Source organism: Alosa pseudoharengus, unplaced genomic scaffold (assembly GCF_046254945.1).
Source record: "Alosa pseudoharengus isolate Yale_2024_CS ecotype anadromous, Long Island Sound unplaced genomic scaffold, YU_APseudo_1.1 YU_APseudo_1.1_scf_4, whole genome shotgun sequence".
Classification (NCBI taxonomy): Eukaryota; Metazoa; Chordata; class Actinopteri; order Clupeiformes; family Clupeidae; genus Alosa; species Alosa pseudoharengus.
This window is the reverse complement of record NW_027468774.1, coordinates 30,821,272-30,843,015: the sequence shown is the minus strand read 5'-3', so window position 1 is coordinate 30,843,015 and position 21,744 is coordinate 30,821,272. Positions and strand designations below refer to the sequence as shown.

The following is a 21,744-nucleotide window of genomic DNA, read 5'->3' as shown; positions in this document are numbered from 1 at the left end:
CACTGTGTGAGGTAAGTAGCACACCCACACCAGTGGCTCCCTGACGCAGCAAGATGTCGTAAATCCAACCTGCGCGAGGTGCCACTGCCAACCTGCCTGCAATGCAGAGGGAATAAGAGAGGGAGAGAGAGAGAGAGAGAGAGAGAGAAACCAGAAATTTTGTTTTGATATTCCAGCAGTTTCACATAATATTGCAGTAAAGAGCTCATCTTACATTAGCATCAGTAGAGGTGTTCGGATATTAAGTTGCAGAGAGGTGCATTACCCTGCCGTAGCAAAAGACTGCATTCTCTTTTCTCTCAAACATAACTGCAGTTAAATGAAGGTGTCTTAACATGGAGTTTACATCATTGTGAAAGGGAATTTAAAACTTTGCGTCCCGCTGGGTTAAAAAGAAATGGGGTCACCCAGAACATTGATTTTATAAATGCTCCAATGTATGGAAAGTATTGTGAACAGAAATAGAAGGCATTGCTGCAGAGGAGCGGTTGTGAATGTGTGAACTGCGTCAGACACTGCGTCACTGGACAAACTCTGTGAACATTTTCACAAGATGGAGGAAAGTCAAGCCATATTTTCCTCCTAAATCAACGCTACTCTCAAATAGCCTAGTTTAAACCAACCACGAGGGATACGCGTCAACTGTTCAGAGGCCGATCTTAATTCAGCACAATGGGCCTAATGTTGCAGTGGTGCTGAGCTGGGTCTCGTTTAGTAAATGCTTTGGCACTTGTGTTTCTACTCAGCAGTGATAAAAAAACACAATCAAAACACAAACAGGTGCACACTCCAAAACAACACCCAGACAAGCCTTAAGTACATACACACACACACTCGCGTCCTTGTTCTTGCAGGCAAAAAAAAACACAGACACAAGCACACACTTACACACCCTCTTTCCTGGGAGGAAGGAAGGAAGCTCTTTGGCTGCCCCCAGCAAGAGTGCAAGGTTATCTGTTCCATTGTCACTAGTGCGGCTCAAATCCACACACACACACACCACAACCAGTTTCTCACTCTCACAAACAAACCTCCAATGTCCTACTCTTTTCTCTCTCTCTCTCTCTCTTTCTCTCTCTCTCTGTTTGTCTCTCTCTCTCCTACTCTTCTTTCTCTCTCCTTTTACCCTGTTTTTGTAACTCGGTACCATCTTTCTCTCTCCCACACAAGCATCCTTTCAGTTATAAAATGTTTTTGGGTGGTGCTGGAACTATTTTCAAATTAAAGCTCCTTTTCATTTTCTTAAAATGGAGTTTGGTCTGGACTACAATTACCGGCCATTTAAGGTCACAAAGCTAACTGCAGTGGTTAATTCTGTCCCCATAATTTGTCTTCACAATGTCAGATGTGCTGCTAGGCCTTGCATATCAAAGACCTGTGTTGCACTCGCTGGAAACGACTATTGTTTTGTTGTGGCCTAACATTTAGCCTGTAAATTGATGAGCGGAGAGAACCAAGTGGATCCCAGGCTTGGGATTTGTTTGTCGGGAGAGGGAGTGTGTGTTTCCGCAGCAGTGGATTAGGTCTGTTTGGTGTTGAATACTCTTTGAATGTCTGTCTGTTTTTTTGGGGAGGGTGTGTGTGAGAGTGGGAAGCGCTGGTACTTCAGGGATCCCATTGGTTCCAGCTCTTCAGAGCAGTGTTAATCTCAGACCCTGCGGTCCGTCTGTGTGTGAAGGACAGGATGCTGCTGAGATACAAATAGGAAGAGCTTTACTGTGTCAGGGTTTCAGTGTGGATTTCTGCGGATTCTCACTGCTGGGTCCATGCTGTTTGTACTGAATTCACCAATAGCGTTAGAGTGCTGCGACGTAATTGCACTTGCATACAGTATGTTGCAGGTGTACATGGAAGTGTGACATTGAATACTGTAGTGTGAAAACAGTGAGTTGTGAGTGTCGCACACTCTGGCTCCATATGTGTTTCTTTTCGATAAAGGTGACGTTTTGCCCTTCAGCCCTCCTTCAAGGTCAACTCCGTAGTGTGCCATATTGTAATTGTATGGTGCTGAACATGGTGTACATATTCTTGTACATAAACTAGTCCTTCAGGAATGAGAGGAAATCTTATTCCTCTGCATGTGTGACTGAGAATAGAGAAGCGCCGGTGAAAGTGTCCTGACTTGACAAGTGTGCCCTGTGAGCTGATTTGTGTCGTCTGTGGTGTCTCTAGCGACGAGCTCGGCTCACCTGGAGGACCTGGCCTACCTGGACGAACAGAGACACGCCCCCTTACGCACCTCCCTCCGGATGCCCCGCCAAAGCGCCGGGGCCGCACGCGCCGCTCAGGACCTCAGAGGTGAGTGAGCGCACGCCCGTGTGTGTGTGTGTACGTGTGTGTGTGTGTGTGTGTACGTGTGTGTGTGTGTGTTACGTGTGTGTGTGTGTGTGTGTGTGAGAGAGAGAGAAAGACAGAGAAAGAGAAATTATGAGAGAGAGAGAGAGATTATGATTGTGTGTTTGTGAGCAATTCTCCATTTGTCCAGTATGTCCTCCTGTCAGAGTCACAGAGGAGTTTAAGTGTTGAGTGTGTGTCTGCCAGTTTGTCTCTCTGTTACTCTGTCTGAGTCATGAATTGCTCTATATGGGAATATGTGTGTATTCTGTGTATTCTGAACTTATCTTCTTCACTGCTTTTACACTCCAACCCATTGTCATCTAACCCCCCCCCCCCCCTTTCATTCAACTTTTTCTGCACTTTGCTGTTTTACACTTTTTTTCTCTCCACTTCTGTGTCTCTGGCTCTCTCTTCCTTCCTTCTCTCTGCTTCATTCACTCTCTACTCTTTCCTGTTGCTTAGCTTCTGCTAACATCCATGCCTGGCAGTCGAGCTCATGTAAGTGATGCTCCTCTCTCACTTTCTTTTCAAACCCCTCCCTTGCCCCCCCCCCCCTTTTCTCTCTCTTGATCTGTCTCTCTTTCTATCCCACTACCTCTTTCTCTGTCTCCCAGTCCTCTTCTATTTCTCCCTCTCTCTCTCTCTCTCTCTCTCTCTCTCTGTCTCTCTCTCCATTATAGCTGCACATTGTAAATTATTAACTGACATCAAGCTATATGTCAGATTCGCCTATAGCTTCAGTTCCATACATCCACTGCCGTGGCTTTGATTCCAGCATCAAACTAATCACACACACAGCATACAGACACACACGCTCACACACACATACACACACACTCACACTCACACACACACACACACACACACACAGACACACACACACATATGCATATAAAACTAGTCCATCGTCTGATGGAACCACGCTTACCAGGAAAAAGAAAGCAGTGCTTCTGGTGCAGCCTTTGCTGCTGATGCTGACTCTTGTGATGATGATGATGACAATAACGATTATGACATTAATCAACCCAGTTACTCACACACCATACTCATGCCTTGAGCCATCTCTGGCTTTACAGAGCTGTTGAAGTGCTGGAGAGCTAAACCTAACGACTCCCACCTGCTTAAGCGTGTTTAGCAGACCTCTGATGTTTGCACCGCTGTCAACTGTGCCCTGCGGTGTGTGTGTAATCCCTGGCATGTGCAGCTGCAGTGGTGTGTGTTGGGGGCTTAATGAACACACCCTGTGCCATCTGACAGGCTCCGAGCCACTAGATTGCACACTGAAACTCTTGCTTGCATAAGCCTGCTGAATCTAATCAAGACTGCAGTGATGTGCTGGTGAAACATCTCCCCCTGCTGGTGACAGGCCTACACTACAACCTACTGATGTAGTATTTGGGGTTGTGATAGGGTCAGTTTGTAGCAACATAAAATAACTCAGGATGCCAGCATACAGGATGCTCAAGGAATAGTAGTTTTAAAATCAGTAAGGTGTAAAATGTCATGGTGAGTAACAGATGAGACTTGATCAGCATCTTTAATATATTTCAGTATTCAAAGTATTTTTAATTGGTAATGGTATTGTGCCCAGAATGGCTCTTCAGGAAGTCTGATTATAGGAAAGCGTGTTAGGCATGTTTGTGCTTGTAGGCTTTTTGGTCCCTCTGTCTTACCGTACCCTCTTCCTGCCACAGTGCGCTTTGCCCCGTACCGGCCACCGGACATCGCCCTGAAGCCGCTGCTCTTTGAGGTGCCCAGTCTCTCCACCGACACCACCTTCACGGGCCGCCATTGGCTCTTCCAGGAGGTCGAGGCCGGTCTCCGTGCCAACAACCCCACGGCCAACCGCGGCGTGGTGATTATGGGCAACGTGGGCTTCGGCAAAACCGCCATCATCTCCCGCCTGGTGGCACTCAGTTGCCACGGCAACCGCATGCGGCAGATTGCGTCAGACAGTCCACATGCCTCACCAAAGCGTAAGTGTGTGTGTGTGTGAGCTTTTGTGTTTCTGTTTCTGTGTGTGTTTGTATCTAGTCAACAACAATGTTCTTTCCAAAATAAAGTCTGAAATAAATTAAAATGCTTATGAAATATGTGTGGGTTACCGTCCATTACAAACACATAATTCCAACATGTGTTTTTGGCTTTCTGCTCTTCTCCTCTTGTCCTTTTTCCACTTCTCTCTCGCTCTCTCTCTCTCTATCTCTCTCTCTCTCTCTAGATGGAGAGGGCTTGTCTCTCAGTCAGCCCCAGTCGGCTCATGGTACTCTAGTGGGGGGCAGCTGTCCTGGAACTCCCGAGATGAGACGACGCCAAGAGGAAGCGCTCAGAAGACTAGCTTCACAGGTGCGACACGTACACACACATGTGAACACACACACACACAACAGCATCCATCTAAGAGACACCTTGTAGTGGCTCATGACATACTTCACCCCCTTACACACATGGACACACATCTCACAGGCCTGACTTCACACCCCAAATCCACCTTCAGGTAACTGCAGATAACTACATCGCAGCCACAGTGGACTGGCCTCCCATTCCCATTCCTCTCCTCTACAGCCAACTCATATGCAATACAAATGACTCTGACACTGATCAGCTCAATATGTGATTGCTGCACCACCCTCAAATATAATACTTCTCCCCAATTTGCTGCACCTCCAATGACAGATGGACCTTAGACGGTGAAGTCAATTGCATCCACAATGAATGTCTTTATTACCCTCACAATACACCTCACACTATCATCACTATTTATTAAAAAACAACTCCTATCACTCTTGACAAATACACAACAAATATTTCAACCAACCATCTGCATTACACATGACTGATGACACCGCCTCAACAACAAATAATTGTATCCAATCACATTTACAAACTGCTTTTTACAGCACTGTGCCCAGCTAGTCCTGTTTATAATAGATGACTTTATTAGCCCCTTTAACAAACTCATCTGCCAATCAGATGCTTGACAGATGACTCGACTGCTCTCACAACAACCACCCCAGCCAATCAGCTCAGTAATGGATAGGTGTTTACCCGCACCACAAAACAAAATGATTCCATTGATTGTTGTCCTAATTACTCTGTGTACACCACTCCTTACCCAGCGCTTCCTCTCTCTAATAACACACATTAATAGCTCTATTGCCGACACAGCCAGCGTCTTGTGAGAAGATGGCGCCTGCTGGCATCTCTCCCTCGTCTCTCTGCTATCACTCTCTTGTGCCCTGCTCTCTGTTCTTTTCTTTGTGTGTTGCATTTGTTTTTCCTTATTGTCGTCTAACCCATTTATCTCTCTCTATCCCTCTCTCTCTCTATCCCTCTCCCCTCTCTCTCTCTCTCTCTCTCTGTCTCTTGCTCTCTCTCTCTGGTGTAGTAACAATGACAGCGACCCCTCTGCTGTAAGGACTGATCAAATATTCATAGCATCTGAATGAAACACTGCTCCCATATAAAAGATTAGAGCTTCCACTGAAACCCACAGAGGCACACACGCACACACACACACACACACACACACACACACACACACACACACACAGAGACAGTCACTTTCTCACGCACACACACACACACACACACACACACATATATATATATATATACTCTTTTGATCCCGTGAGGGAAATTACTGCAACTTATTTACAGACACAAAGCTTAAAGCCAGGATCTCCATTATGATCAATAACCTCCCAGTGTGTCAACAACACATTTACTCACACAGACAAATGTACGCACTTAAATTGTAAGTGGAAATATATAGACAGCTGAAGAGGTTTGATTCAATGTATTGAAGTACCAGATTGGTGAAATGTCCTCTCACTCTCTCAAACACACACACACACACACACACACACACACACACACACATACTGTCATATCATACTGTATCTGCCTATTGAAATAATAATAATAACTTTTGATACTTCTAAAATAATGTTTCTCTCTCTGTTTTTCTCTCTCTCTCTCCTGCCTCTCTGTCTCCCCCCTCAGGTGGTGGCGTATCACTACTGCCAGGCGGATAACGCCTACACGTGCCTGGTGCCGGAGTTTGTGCACAACGTGGCAGCGCTGCTGTGCCGCGCGCCGCAGCTCCTGTGCTACCGCGAGCAGCTGCTCCGCGAGCCGCACCTACAGAGCACGCTCAGTCTGCGCTCCTGCGTCCAGGACCCACTCAACGCCTTCAGGAGAGGAGTGCTCGAGCCACTGGAGGTGCTGCACAGAGGTGAGGGGACATACACACGCAGGCACACATACACACACACACACACACACACACACACACATATACACACCAGCTCAAGCACCTGCTCAACAGCTTCCGGAGGCTCTCGGAAAGACACACACTATCAATCTGAATCGAAACTGATCTGAAAATGACTGCTGACACATGGAAGCACGCCGACATGTTAACATGACACTCAAGGTCCTGTGGCCCTCATATCTAGTGAAAGCGGAGTGTGTTCTCTCTCAACTTCTGATTCTGCCAAAGTTCATTCATAACGATGAATGAACCATGCTGTCTTTCTGTACCACTTAATCCAGTTTTGACTTTGGCATTGGATTAGTTGGCGTGAACGCTAACTGAGTTTAGCACGTTGTGGTCTTGCACGGAGTCCTGAGTCCACAGGGAGGGAGGGGTGGACGACGCGGCAAGTGGACTGACAGACTCTTGTGTTGTCTGTCTCTTCCTCAGAGAGGAAGATCGCGTGTGAGGACGACCTGGTCATTCTGATCGACGGCCTGAACGAGGCAGAGTTCCACAAGCCTGATTACGGCGACACCATCGTGTCCTTTCTGTGCAAGACCATCGACCGCTTTCCCCCTTGGCTCAAACTGGTGGTCACGGTCAGGACGTCCCTGCAGGTGAGAAACAAGCACACACACACGGGCAGACACACACACACATATAGAGTACACACACACACATATAGAGTACACACACACACGGGCAGACACACACACACATATAGAGTACACACACACACATATAGAATCATGAGTACTTTACTATCACTCATGGGTCTGCAGTGTGAACACTTAGTGGTGGCCAGCCCTCTGTGAGGAGTGGTTTTGTTTTTAATCAAAGTTTTATTTTGAATAACTTGCCAACATTCTTGTATGACATAAAACATAAGACACTCTTTCTTTTGTTTGCTCTCCTTTGTCCTTCCCTTTCTCCTTCTTTTCCTTTCATATCTCTCCATCTCTCTCTCCCCCTCTCCTCCTGTCCCTCTTCTGTGTGTCCATCTCAGGACGTGACCCACCCTCTGCCGTTCCACCGCATCTCGCTGGACACGCTGGAAGAGAACGATGCCATCGACCAGGACCTGCAGAGCTACATCCTGCACCGCATCCACAGCAGCCCCGAGATCCAGAGCAACATCTCGCTCAACGGCAAGATGGACAACGCCGCATTCTCCAAACTCAGTGCCCACCTCAAGGCCCTCAGCCGCGGCTCCTACCTCTACCTGAAGCTCACACTCGACCTCATCGAGAAGGGCTACCTGGTGCTCAAGAGCTCCAGCTACAAGGTGAGACACACACACACACACACACACACACACACACGCATGCACGCACACACTAGGGATGCATCGGTATTACGGTATATTATTGTACTGAACGATACGCCCCCCACGGTTCAATACGCAGATGTAAACTGCTATCAGATGTAAAGTCGTAGATCTGTCATTTATTATTTGCATTGGGCTTGGCAAGAAATAACAGTGGTAAATATCATAGCAAATAGCCTATGGTGATGACGGCTTTAAAAAACATTTATTTCGCTCGTCTCGCTGGAGTGAACGCAGAATGTGTGCTGTTGCGCAAATGAATTAGGGAGATGATCTCTGTTAACCGAAAGCTAGTTTTCCTAACATTTCCATTGTTAACGTATGAACTTGCACTACACTGCCTACAGACCATAGCCTACCTTAAATTGTAAGTGGTCAGTACCAGCATAATGTCACTTAATCAGAGCCGGAGCGCCCTATACACGCCCTACGCAACTATTGGCAAACTTTACATAGGCTCCTTCTAGCCATCAGTTAGCTCACTCCATGTTTGCTTGTCTGCTCACTGCTCACCAGAAATGAACATTGCATGACACTCCTCTGCGATCCAAGACAGGTTCTCTTCGAGTTGTTTGGTTTTTCAATATTTATTTTAACTAATCAAATAGCAAACATTCTGACTTACATCCTCATATGCACATCTCATTTCCATATAATAGCCTACAGACACGGACACTCCTTAGTTACTCTCCTTAAAGTGAAGGGCACCTACTGTAATTAGACTTACATACCACTAATACAATGTAATCATTGTATTTAATGTAGACATTAAAGGTAGGTGTTAAAAAAGTAAAAAAAATATGATTATTTAAATGACAAAATATTTTAGGCTACTTGTAATTATGAAAAATATATGAATGGAATATATATATATATATATATATATATATATATATATATGTATATGTGTGTGTGTGTGTGTGTGTGTGTGTGTATATATATATATGTGTGTGTGTGTGTGTGTATATATATATTATACAGGTCTGGGAAAAAAATGAAGACCACTACACATTTTCCTGATGTTATCCTGCGATTGCTGAGTGACACTTACATTTATAATGAGTATACTAGAGTATATGGTATATAAGATTGTAGTGTTACAATGTAATAGAGGCAATCACAAAGAAAATAGGTAGGCTTCCTGCATGACCTATTCCGAATTAATTGTCTCTGATATAATAAATATAGCAATATATAAATACATTTTGCAATACTACTTTCACACAAGTGATGGCACCCCTGGTTTGCTGCCAAGGCACGTCTTTCAAATGTATTTAAAGTGAAACTAGGAAGTTTAATGGGTTCCTTCGGCCCATTCTTCCCACGTTTCATGGGAATTTCGGCCGGTAGCTTGGCATTGTCCTTTTAGCACTAAAACATGCTTAATATCTCCCAGATAGTATAATAATGAAAGCTGGAGATTCACATTTGCGGGTGTATTTGGTTACTGCCTCAGGATTCCGTCACAATGTCTAGACAGTTACAGTATATTCAGTAATATCACTAATGTCCCCTCCATGCACACTCCATGCAACTTTTAAATTCTATGAAACTATCGGGACCAGAAAATAATTTATTTTTCGCCATTGACTACCGTTCATAATTTCTCCGAAGATCGGTCCCATGGTGGCAAACGGAGGGGCCGGGACTTCGGCTGAGCGAAATTTGAAATAGATTGACACAGGGGTGCCCCAGCAGCTCTCTCTACTGATAGTTTGAACAAAGCAGTTGAAAACTACCCTATAGTTAGGCTAAAAACTAAGCCAAGCTAAGCTTTTTTGACTGTAGGCAAAATATATTTTTTTTATATCAGTATATATATATTTTTAATATTAAAATACAGAAACCGTATCGTTATCGTGGCCCATAAACTGTGATACATACCGAACCGTGGGCACACTGTACCGTTGCATCCCTAACACACGCACACACACACACACATACACACACACACACACACACATGCGGGCGCACTCATCTCTTCATGATGATAGCTTCTATGATGATGAATGATCCTGTCTGTTATCTGAGTCTGTTGGTTTAGTTAGAATGGTCTGCAGGTAGATTGACCCCCTACCTGACTAATGAGGGCGGTTAATTGTTACTCTGATTGCTTGTTTGGCTTGTTTGTGGATGTTGGTGTGTGTGTATGTGTGTGTGTGTGTGTGTGTGTGTGTGTGCTAGTTCCTGCGCATGTGTGTGTGTGTAGGTGCTGCTGGCAGGTCTGACATACTTACATTTGTTGCCGGATAACTGACTTTTCCTTATTTGTGTTCATTCGTTTGTTTGTTTGTTTGGTTGGTTGTTGCTAATGCAGGTGTGATCAGTGAGTCTGGTGGAGTTTCTCAGCAGTCACATTTGCTCAGGTTGATTGAGATTTCTCTGTCTGTCTGTCTGTATCATGAGTCACGCTATTTGAGGTTTCCCCTGCTGCTAGATTGTGACTGACCAGAAATGTGTTTATAATTCATTGTTTATTATTTATTTCATTAATCAAAAGTGACATTGGCTGGAAAAAAGCAGACCTACTAATGATCATGATTATCTCATTATGCATTTAATGCATTTATTTGTCTGATTGCTGTTGTCCAGTGGTGTCCGTCAGCCCGGCGAAGGAGTACCTGTTGATAGATGTACAGTGACTCTGATGATTTGTTTATTTATGCAATTATTTGTTTGTATGCTGTTGGCAGGTGGTCCCAGGCAGCCTGGCGGAGGTGTGCCTGTTGTTAGATGTAGCCCTGATGATTTGTTTATTTATGCCGTTATTTGTTTGTTTGTTGTTTGGCAGGTGGTCCCGGTCAGCCTGGCGGAGGTGTACCTGCTGCTGCTGAACATGCGCTTCCCCACGCAGTCGTCGTTTGAGCGGGCGCTGCCGCTGCTGAACGTGGCGGTGGCCTCGCTGCACCCGCTGACGGACGAGCAGGCGTACGGCGCGGTGAACTCGGGCGCGGTGCGCGGTGCCGTCATGGAGTGGGAGGACTTCCTGCAGCGCGCCGAGCTCCTGTCGCCCTTCTTGGTGCGGAGGCGGGACGGCACGCGCATGTTCGTCCACCCCTCCTTCAGGGAGTGGCTCATCTGGAGGGAGGAGGGCGAGAAGACGAAATTCCTCTGTGACCCCAGGTAAGGGCAAAGATCATATCTTCAAGTTCCTCTGTGACCCCAGGTAAGGGCAAAGGTCATATCTTCAAGTTCCTCTGTGACCCCAGGTAAGGGCAAAGGTCATCTTCAAGAGACAAGGTCAAGGGTGACGTACATTTAAGTAGTTGCAGATATTTAATTGTCTGATAGATTTACATCATAAAAGTACACAAACACAGTCACATAGTTCAGCAGATAATTGAGATGTTCTGTGCGACAGAAGAACGCCCATCTGACTGAGAAATCTTTGTCATTCCTCTCTGCTCTTTTCTCTTCTACCTCTCCTCACCCGTCCTCACCTTTCCTCTCTTCTTCGTCTTCCTTCATGTCCTCCTCTCCTTCCCTGGTTCCCCTGTAGGAGTGGACACACTCTCCTGGCCTTCTGGTTCTCCCGTCAGGAGGGCAAACTCAACCGCCAGCAGACCATTGAGCTGGGCCACCACATCCTCAAAGCACACATCTTTAAGGTACACACACACACACACACACATACACCACACAATCGCCGCAATCTGCATACTCAGATCAAACGTCAGTACATGCACACACACACACACACACACACACTCACAAGTATTTTTCAGCGTACACATACACACCACTCATTTCAGTTCAAAGCATACTTGTTCAGTTTATTTTCTCACTGAAGTAAAGCTCAGTGCTTTATCATCTTTCTTTTTATTGTGTCCATTGACTGTGGTACTGATGGTATGTCTACTCCCCTTCTCTTTACAGGGCCTGAGTAAGAAGGTTGGGGTCTCCTCGTCCGTTCTGCAGGGGCTGTGGGTTTCTTACAGCACAGAGGGGCTGTCCACTGCCTTGGCCTCCCTTAGGAACCTCTATACACCCAATATTAAGGTAATACACACACACACATACACACACACACATACACTCTCTCACACTCACACTCATACTCACACACACACATAAACACACACACACACACACACACACACACACCGTTTTAGTGGCCTGTCTAATGGTTGCTCTCTCTCTCTCCCTCTCTTTCTCTCTCTCTCTGCTGTAGGTATCTCGTCTTCTGATCCTGGGAGGCGCCAACGTGAACTACCGCACGGAGGTGCTGAGCAACGCGCCCATCCTGTGCGTGCACGCCCACCTGGGCTACGCCGAGACGGCGGGACTACTGCTGGAGTTCGGCGCCAGCGTGGACACCACGTCCGAGAGCGGCATCAGCGCCCTGAGCTACGCCGCCGCCGCCGGACACCTGACCATCGTCACCATGCTCTGCGCCAAGAAAGCCAAGGTCAGAGCCAGATAAAGTGAAAGTGAAAGTTGACTGGTAACTAGCAGACACTTTTTACCCAGTCACATTGACTTGGTCGATAATCGAACCCGGGACTGACGGTCAGGCGGTGACGCTGCTTCACCACACCTACAGAGGTCAACTGCGTTATACACTGCATGCAGAAGAGACATCAACCTGCATTTTGTTGCTTTGCGTCTAATGGCAAATGATGGTTGCACATGGGTTCCCAAAGCATGGGATATACAGAGGTGCGACACACACTAGCTTTGTCTCTCTCTCTCTCTCTCTCTCTCACACACACACACACCAGGGATGAAAATTAGCACCCACCATTGCGCAACCAAACACTGTGGCGGGTAAATAGATAGAGCTAGCATTCCAACTATACAGGTCAGTAACATCTCCTGTATGTGTGTGTGTGTGTGTGTGCACGCGTGTGTATGTGCGCGTGTGTGTGTGTGCGCGTGTGTGCGTGTGCCTGTACAGGTGGATCACCTGGATAAGAGTGGTCAGTGTGCTCTGGTGCATGCCGCCCTGCGGGGTCACCTGGAGGTGGTGAAGTTCCTGGTGCAGTGTGACTGGAACCCAGACGGCCAGCAGGGGGCGTTCAGCAAGAGCCACGCAGTTCAGCAAGCCCTCATCGCAGCTGCAAGCATGGGATATACAGAGGTACAACATTGTCTCTTACACACACACACACAGCTGCCAGTATGGGATAGACAGAGGTACAACACACACACATACAGAGGTACAACACTGTCTCTCTCACATACAGGGAAATGTAAACAAACTCCGTGGAGGGACGTCTCAGTAGAGAAATCTAGTTTGTCAAAGTCAAAGTCTGCTTTATTGTCAATTTCTTCACATGTCAAGACATATAGCGCTATATATTTGTATAGCGCTATGTTCGCCTTTGCTGCTTCAGCTCCAGACCGGAGGCATATACCGGTAGTTGGATCAATGTAGGATGATCCAGAACTCACAGAAACAGAGTGCGCCTTATAGGACCCACAACACATTTATGACGAGACACTATGGCACATGAATGCTGTTCTGTTGACCTTTTAGTTTTGTTGCTACTGTGCATGGAGAACAGGCCCATTATGAGTTTTGTCTATCATTGGTGGTAGACTTAGAAACAATGTCAGCACATTTTAATCATATCGTAATAATACCGATAACCGTGATCAATTTGGTCACTATAATCATGATATCACATCTCACATCTCTAGTGGCTGGTAGAAAAGTTGAGTAGATTTGGTAGATTTTGAAATTCATCCACACCCACACATCTGCATGAACAATGTCCATGTGTATAGTTAGTGTATTATTTATTCATCATGAACTGTGTTTTTCTCTCTGTCTGTGTGTGTGTGTGTGTGTGTGTGTGTGTGTGTGTGTGTGTGTGTGTGTGTGTGTGTGTGTGTGTGTGTGTGTGTGTGTGTGTGTGTGTGTGTGCGGCAGATTGCATCTTACCTATTGGACCTACCAGAGAAAGATGAGGAAGAAGAGGAGCGAGCACAGATCAACAGCTTTGACACTCTCTGGGGAGAGACAGGTACTGCTGTGTGTGCGTGTGCGTGTGCGTGTGCGCGTGCGCGTGCGCGTGTGTGTGTGTGTGTGTGTGTGCGCGTGCGCGTGTGTGTGTGTGTGTGTGTGTGTGTGATGGAGAGAGAGACAGAGAGATAGATGCTGCTTCTCTCCACTGCTCTACCTTCACAGGAATCATTTTCCTGACCTCAGTACTTCTGATGGATGTCCATATTAAATGTGTTTAATAGTCCTCCTGAGTGTGTGTGTGTTTCTAAGAACTGTTTGTGTAGTGTGCCTGTATATGGAGTGTGTGTTTAGTTTGTGTGTAGGTGTGTGTTTCATGGTGTATGTGTGTGCGTGATTGATGTCTAGCTGTTCATATTTAATCGCTCAGCAATCCCAGCAGTCAGCAGAGGGAAACGATCTGACTAAGAGAGTGCCGTGCTCCTACTGCCTGTCGTTTATCATCCAAATGATTTCTTTCATATTTTTATTGCCCTCTTTCCCTCACACTGTTTTTCTCTGGCTTACCACTACTTTCTCTCTCTCCCTCTCTCCCTTTCTCTCTCTCTCCCTTTCTCTCTCTCTCTCTCTCTCTCTCTCTCTCTCTCTCTCTCCCTCTCTCTCTGCTTGGACAGAGCAGCAGTAGTGTTGAAGGATTTCTTCATAGTGTTACTCAGAAAAGCACAAAGCCCATTCAGGTTCTTTGGGCTAGAAAGGCCTCTCAAGAAGCATGTAGATCTTCTTTCATAAGAGCAGCCAGAATAAGGCCCTCAGGAATTAATTGAAGTCAGTTCAGAGAAAGGCTGCTAGTTAGCCACTCCACTTCATCTGAACGTATTTATAGCTGAGGACGGGCAGTATTGCCAGACTGCTGTTTTTTTTTCCATATCATGGTCTGTGTGTGTTCATACAATGTGTGTGCTTCTCTCTAATCTCTCTCTCTCTGTGTGTGTGTGTTTGTGTGTGTGTGTGTGTGTGTGTGTGTGTAGCTCTGACAGCGGCAGCTGGTCGGGGGAAGCTGGATGTGTGCCGTCTGCTACTGGAACAGGGTGCCGCTGTGGCACAACCAAACCGGCGTGGCATCGTGCCCCTCTTCAGCGCCGTGCGCCAGGGACACTGGCAGGTGGGTACATGCGTGCACACACACACACACACACACACACACACACACACATACAGCAGGTAGCTTAGTTTGTGAGCAAGACACACACAAGACCCTCAATATCAATCACACTTAAATTTTATGAAAAGTGGGCTTATTAAAGTTTACCTTGTGAATATACTTGAAGCCAACCATCAAACAAATCCGTTTGTTTGTTCAGTGTAAATGAGTGTGGGTCCATGTTTAGCATCTGTTAATGTGTATGAGTGTGTTCAGCATAGGTTAGTCTGCATGTGTGTGTAGGTGTTTGTTATAACCACTGTGTTTTTTTCTCTGCTGCCACAGATAGTTGATCTGCTATTGAACCATGGCGCCGATGTCAACATGGCCGACAAGCAGGGCCGCACTCCCCTCATGATGGCCGCCTGTGAGGGACACCTGGGCACAGCCGAGTACCTGCTAGCACAGGGTGGGCATTGCACATGTCACATGACCTCATATCATATGGCTTCATGTCACATGTCCTTATATAGTATATGACGTCGCCCCACATACACAGCATCACGTGACCTAAAATCATGTTTATTTTATGATTTTTGATCTTGCTTCAAAAGCCACTCCCAACTGTGACAATTATGTCTGTACGGTTGTCTCTAAAGAAGATAATAATTAAATTGACAATGGTATTGATAACAGTAATATTAGCAGTAAAACAACATCCAGCACTAGAGCCTCTAAGGTTGCCATGGCACCCTGACCTTTGACCCCTGGGCTTTCTCTGCAGGAGCATCCCTGGCGCTGATGGACAAGGAGGGGCTGACAGCTCTGAGCTGGGCGTGTCTGAAAGGCCACCTCCCATTGGTCCGTGCCCTGGTGGAAAAGGGCGCGGCCACCGCCCATGCGGATAAGAGCGGCCGAACCCCGCTGGACCTGGCCGCCTTCTATGGAGACTCAGAGGTGGTAAGTAAAGCCAAGAGGAGGAGCACTGCGCTTACTAAAGGAATGGAATTATGGGAAATGTATTGACAAAAAGGTGTATCAGTGAATGCAAAATCCAATGTCTAAAATGCTTACCTTTGGCTAAAAAGTCAATTTATGTGTGACCAATCAAATGAATTTAATGACAAAAAGCAGCACATGTTGAGTTGGGGTGTGTGGGGGGGTGGGGGGGGGGGGGGCGATAGGAAATTAATTGTTTTGTTAGTGGCCTGTCTAATGGTTTCTCTCTCCTTCCCCAGGTGCAGTTCCTGGTGGATCACGGTGCGATGATTGAGCACGTGGACCACAGCGGCATGAGGCCTCTGGACCGGGCCGTGGGCTGCAGGAACACATCAGTGGTGGTGGCCCTACTGAAGAAGGGTGCCAAGATAGGTACGCGAGAGACAGCAAGAGAGTGGGGGAGGAAGGAAGAAGGAGGGAGTGGAGAAACAGGAAGAGAGGGAATGTGATAGAAGAGAAAGACAGGGAGAGGGAGTGAAATAATAATGTATGCATGAAGTAAGGAAGACAGAGGAGCTGTTTACACTTGTTTTTAGAATGCATCTTGGGTGATTCGATCACAAGTGGTCAGCTAAGACACATCGGCATTTACACATGTATCCAAGGTGTAGACACATTGCTGACCACTTGTGTTTAGATTTCGTTACTGCCCAACATCACATTCATTCATAGAGCTCCCATTGTCCATGACACTACGAATGATATGTGGTCAAAATGCGTCTCAGACCACCTCGGCAAGTTGTTTTAAGTGATCGGCTCGCAATGTGTCTTGGCGATTATTTACACTTATATTTAGCAGTGACCACTTGAGATGGGATCACTCAAGATGCATTTCAAAACCAAATGTAAACAGGGTCAGAGAACAGGATAGTGAGAGATGAAGGAAGGAATGGAGAGAAAGGAAAGAATAGAGAGAGAAAGGAAGGAATAGAAAGCCGGATAGAAGTAGAGATTGAGACCAGAAGAGAAGAGGCGGAAGACAGAGAGAAAGAGAGGAGGAGATGGGGAGTGAGACTGATGGAAAGAGGGGAAAGGAAGTAAGTGAATCAGACAGCTATGGAAACAGCTTAAAGGATCATGCAGAAGAACAGATTGGATATGCAGTGAGGCTCTGTCTGAGTGTGTTGAAGAGTGAGAGAATAAGGCCCTGATATCCACTCTTCTTGTCCTCTGTCTACTGTCACCTGAGGTGCTTTCTCAAGGGGAGATTTTAACCTTCAATTAAAGGCAGCCTTGTATTAAATTCAGAAGATGAGGCATTTGAAAGTGTCACATGGTTGAAACATTCTGATTTAAATAAAAGACCCATTGGGTGAGAAAATGGCAGCACACACTGGCTTTGGCCAGTGACCTTTCTGTTGAGGGTTATTGGTTTTGAGGCCTCTTATAGTGCTGACATTTGCCTCACAAATCCTAGTGCTACCCGTTTGGATTAACCCTACCATACCATCACAAAGCCATGCTGCCTAGATCTCCTTCCCTGTCAGATTTGTCCTAACTGTCCCTTGTTCCTACTAACAATCTGTTGAGTTTTACCACGAGGTATACATGCTAGCTGTTAGCACTGATGCTAAAGCTCTGAGCTATCTGATGACAAGCTGTAGTGCTAGCTGTTAGCACAGTTGCTAACGTTTCTGGTACTGCTGCTGCTTGCTTGCCATTGCACAAGTACCGCTTCTGCTGTTTTTTAGCCTGCCTGTCTTTCTCCCTCTTCTTTCTTCCCCATTCTCTCTTTCAGTATCTCTCTCTCTCTCTCTCTCGCTCTCGTCTCTTATCCTGCTCCCTTGTTCTCACGGCAGCTTTTTGTGCTCTCTTCCCATCCACACCCCCAATCCACCCCTTCTTTCTCTCTGGCACACACATCTCTCTCTCTCTCTCTCTCTCTCTCACTCTCTCTCTGACGATTCCGGGTTATCTTCTTTTGTGTGGGTGAATGGGTGGTGGTTCTCTGTCCATGTCATCCCCATATCTAACACAACTCACCCCCTCCCCCCACCCCCCATCACCCCTGCCCCCCGTGACCCCCCCCCCCCCCCCACACACACACACACACTCTGCCTACATCCCGCTACCCTCCGTAACCAGGATGTCAGACCCTCCCCAGTCGAGCGCGAGGTAAACCCAGTCTCTGTGTCAGTGTGTACCTGTGAAACGCACACCCCAACCCCGATGTCTCTCCCTACCCAACTTTTTTTTGTTTTGTTTTTTCCCCTGTGTGTCGTCCTGTCCCCTATCTGGACCTCCGCTGTTTATGTGTGCACACGTTCTGGCCTACGTTACTCAGCCTCTCTTGAAGTGGAGGAGAGTGTGTGGGAGAGTCTCTGTAATATGACTGTGGTCCACGTGGATGAAGTGTCTACAGCTTGCTTGGGTGTCATTCATTCATGCCTGCTAAGCAAATGTTCATTCACTTAGCACCCCCCCCACCCCCCACCCCCCATACCTGTGGGAATGCACCTGGGGGCTACTTCCCAAATCACTCCCTAAGCACTGCACCCCACACACTACATCCTTCAAGTTAAGTCTCGAGAAATTTGGTCAAGGTTTTAGTGCGTCAGATGCAGTGTGAAGGAGGTGATTTCTGCACCGAGGTATCTGCGTGTGTCTTGCGCTATTCATCCTTTGACCCATGCATGCCCTCTGGTGGTTAAAAGGCAAAACTGCATGTATGGTTGTCAGTCTGCATGGCTGTGGAATGGCCAGCTGTTTCTGTGCTCTCACTAGAGAACCTGCTATGCTGCTGACTCTCAATAACATTTTCTTAAGTGCAGGGCTTGGTTTAGTTGGCATCTACCTACTCAGCCTTAAATATGGAAACCCGAAAGGTTCAAAATTCAGTCCAAGACCACAGGTCTGCACTTAAAATAGTATTTTAAGCACTCCAAACAATCCTATTGCTACCTGTTGTAGGTTGCTAATTTCCATTCATATACGAAATTTAGTGACCCCATTCAGCCTTCCAGTATCCTCCCCTCCTTGCTGCTAGCCTCAAGCCTTGTCCAGCCAGGTCAGCCTTCTAATCCAGCAAAAAATGCTGGAAGGCCTTTTGGGTTCATTCTCTAGCCTGATTACCAGTCTGTCAATCATGTTGGGTGAATGCAAACTAACAGCAGGTTTGGAGGTGTGGATCCCTTCATCAGAACCAAACAAGAGAACAGGGTGGTGCGCAGACTGCTGTCGTCAGCAATCCTGATGTGTCTTTATTTTCTACTCACACCGTCCTGCTTACTCCCAACCACCAATCAGAGTTCACCCCTTCTGTGATGTCACATGGAGTGCAGGTGGCGCTCTGCCTCCACCAGGTCACGAATGGATGGAGCTTCCTTGTGTTGCTCCTGTTTCCTCTTCCTGCTTACCCATCATGCTCTCTGTTTGGCTGCAGGTCCAGCGACGTGGGCAATGGCCACCTCAAAGCCGGACATCATGATCGTGCTTCTCAGCAAACTGATGGAGGAAGGAGATGGTTTCTATAAGGTCAGGCCTCTGCAAATCTGATCAAAAAACAGTGTTCATAAAATTGTAAATTTCTTGCCATATTCTATGGCAGTTTTATTAAAATGGTTATGTATGTGTGTATATTTGCTCATGTATATGTGTGTGTGTGTGTGTGTGTGTGTGTGTGCATGCGCGCGTGTGCTTGCGTGTGTGTGCGTCCTCCCACCACAGAAAGGGAAGGTGAAGGAGGCTGCCCAACGGTACCAGTATGCGCTAAAGAAGTTTCCTCGTGAGGGCTTCAGCGAGGACCTGAAGACCTTCCGTGAGCTCAAAGTCTGCCTGCTACTGAACCTGTCCCGCTGTCGCAGGAAAATGAACGTACGTCTGCATCCCTCTCTTCACATTTTCAATCGCTCTAGTTCTTCGATCCAGTTCTTTCTCTCTCTCTCTCTCTCTCTCTCTCTCTCGTTTCCTCGCCTCTGTCCTTTTCCCCTGTCTCTGCCTGTTTCTTCTGTCTTCTGTTCCTGTTTCGCCTGTGCGTTGTTGAGGTCACAGACGCACCATCTCTAAATGTTGTTGTCAGAGGACCAAGCGTTACCTCAGTCCTGCACACTGCCACATCCCCCACAACCAAGACACTCACAGGCACCTACAAAAATTAAAACACAGAAGAAATGTGTCTGCTTTGTGTCTTGTCCTCCAAACACAGCTTCTTTTTTTTCAAATAAGAAATGCTACTTCATAAAAGAAAATAAGGGGCCTATGAAATTAAAACAGCTAGACTGAAATGTTTTCATCAAACCTAACCTACAGTACTTTATGGTGATTCTGCAAAGTTCACCAGGCGTCAATGATGAACAAAGGACATAGAGGGCGTGTCCATGCTATGCTGACACATCAGTGTCCTTAAGAGCTTGAGCTGGAGAAACATCATCCTCCCCCCCCCCCCATCTTTCATGTCTGCTTTGGGTTCAGTTTTTGTTATTTATACTGTTTTTGTGTATTTTCATGACTTTTCCTGTTTTGTTTTTTGTCTTTATTTGTTTGATTTGTTTGTGTTTTCTTTGTTCTTCTTTGGTTATTCTGGCAAAATTGAGGGCTGTTTTTTGGAGCTGTTGTCAGGGGCTTGGCTTGTAGACAGGCTTAGACTTACTCTGTCGAGAGGACATCTGTGTGTCCTTCACCTTTGTGTGTGTGTGTGTGTGTGTGTTTGTGTGCGTGCGTGTGTTTCTGTCTATGTGCATATGTATATGTCAGGTATGTACCTGTTGTGTGTCTGCAAATGTGATCTCGTGATCATTCATGCAGCATTTCAGAATTTCTTGTGTCTGTTCACTCAGGCGATTCATATTAAAGCTTTTTGAATTATGTGTGACTTCACTGAACCATTGTTCCATGATATGTATGTACGATTACACTAAATCATTGTTCCGTGACATGTAATTCAAGATAGTCTCTCATCCTCCCATTTCATTTAATTTCCTGACATTGCTTCTTATCTGTTCCAGCACCTTCATGTTTCTGTGTGTGTGTGTGTGTGTGTGTGTGTGTGTGTGTGTGTGTGTGTGTGTGTGTGTGTGTGTGTGTGTGTGTGTGTGTGCGCGCATTTATGGATGTAAGGGTATGGAAATGTGTGTGTGAGGGTCTGTGTGTGTTTAGCTCTTGAGCGCTAGTTCATGAGTTCATTTTTTAGTTTCATCGCCTTATGTATATGTTTTGTGTGTGTGTGTGTGTGTGTGTGTGTGTGCTTGGCTGCGCTTTAAGGCTCCTGTGAATGACTGTTGGCCCTGTTGTTGCTTACAGGACTTTGGGATGGCTGAGGAGTTTGCCACCAAGGCTCTAGAGTTGAAACCCAAATCGTACGAGGCCTTTTACGCCCGAGCCCGTGCCAAGCGCAGCAGCAGGTAACCATAGAGACGGACAGAGAAGGGCCAAAGGCGGAGCCTCTCATCATTTAGTTTTTGTTTTACTGTTTGTTTGTTTGTTTGTTTGATTGATCCCCCTACATGTGTCAGTCGCTGCAGCCATCTTTGGTTTAGCTTCTGATCCATTCAGGGTCCTTTAAGTGAACTTAGAGAGACTTTAAGCCTTGTTTCAGTTTTGTGCTACCTTTGAATTTGGTGCTGGCTTATATCTCAGGAAGCTTCCTGGGCAGAGGAGTGCAAGGCATAGTATTAGGGGTTAGCAGGTTCGTTCAGCCTCACCCCCCATACACCTCACTCTCTGGTCATGTTCAGTTCCTTCTCCAAGTTTGATTTCGATCTTTTTGCTTTGTGTTTCTCCATACATTTTCAGTTCCTGACCAGGTCATCCGGTCTCTGGTGTCACTGTTTTTT

The 21,744-nt window shown here is 46.4% G+C and overlaps 1 protein-coding gene across 2 annotated transcripts in view; it reads left to right on the top strand.

The window, feature by feature from the left end:
- Positions 1 to 21,744, top strand: part of tanc2a (tetratricopeptide repeat, ankyrin repeat and coiled-coil containing 2a) — a 146,699-nt gene that overhangs the window by 121,246 nt on the left and 3,709 nt on the right. For both annotated transcript variants that reach the window (XM_076265858.1, XM_076265859.1), the window contains 19 exons: positions 2,173 to 2,298; positions 4,032 to 4,313; positions 4,559 to 4,683; positions 6,343 to 6,574; positions 7,046 to 7,215; positions 7,605 to 7,883; positions 10,717 to 11,048; positions 11,425 to 11,533; positions 11,802 to 11,924; positions 12,097 to 12,333; positions 12,823 to 13,005; positions 13,801 to 13,894; positions 14,862 to 14,995; positions 15,320 to 15,443; positions 15,759 to 15,934; positions 16,213 to 16,345; positions 19,356 to 19,447; positions 19,640 to 19,786; positions 21,212 to 21,312. In XM_076265858.1, the coding sequence (XP_076121973.1) occupies positions 2,173 to 2,298; positions 4,032 to 4,313; positions 4,559 to 4,683; positions 6,343 to 6,574; positions 7,046 to 7,215; positions 7,605 to 7,883; positions 10,717 to 11,048; positions 11,425 to 11,533; positions 11,802 to 11,924; positions 12,097 to 12,333; positions 12,823 to 13,005; positions 13,801 to 13,894; positions 14,862 to 14,995; positions 15,320 to 15,443; positions 15,759 to 15,934; positions 16,213 to 16,345; positions 19,356 to 19,447; positions 19,640 to 19,786; positions 21,212 to 21,312 (3,199 nt within the window). The remainder of the gene's footprint in view (positions 1 to 2,172; positions 2,299 to 4,031; positions 4,314 to 4,558; positions 4,684 to 6,342; positions 6,575 to 7,045; positions 7,216 to 7,604; positions 7,884 to 10,716; positions 11,049 to 11,424; positions 11,534 to 11,801; positions 11,925 to 12,096; positions 12,334 to 12,822; positions 13,006 to 13,800; positions 13,895 to 14,861; positions 14,996 to 15,319; positions 15,444 to 15,758; positions 15,935 to 16,212; positions 16,346 to 19,355; positions 19,448 to 19,639; positions 19,787 to 21,211; positions 21,313 to 21,744) is intronic.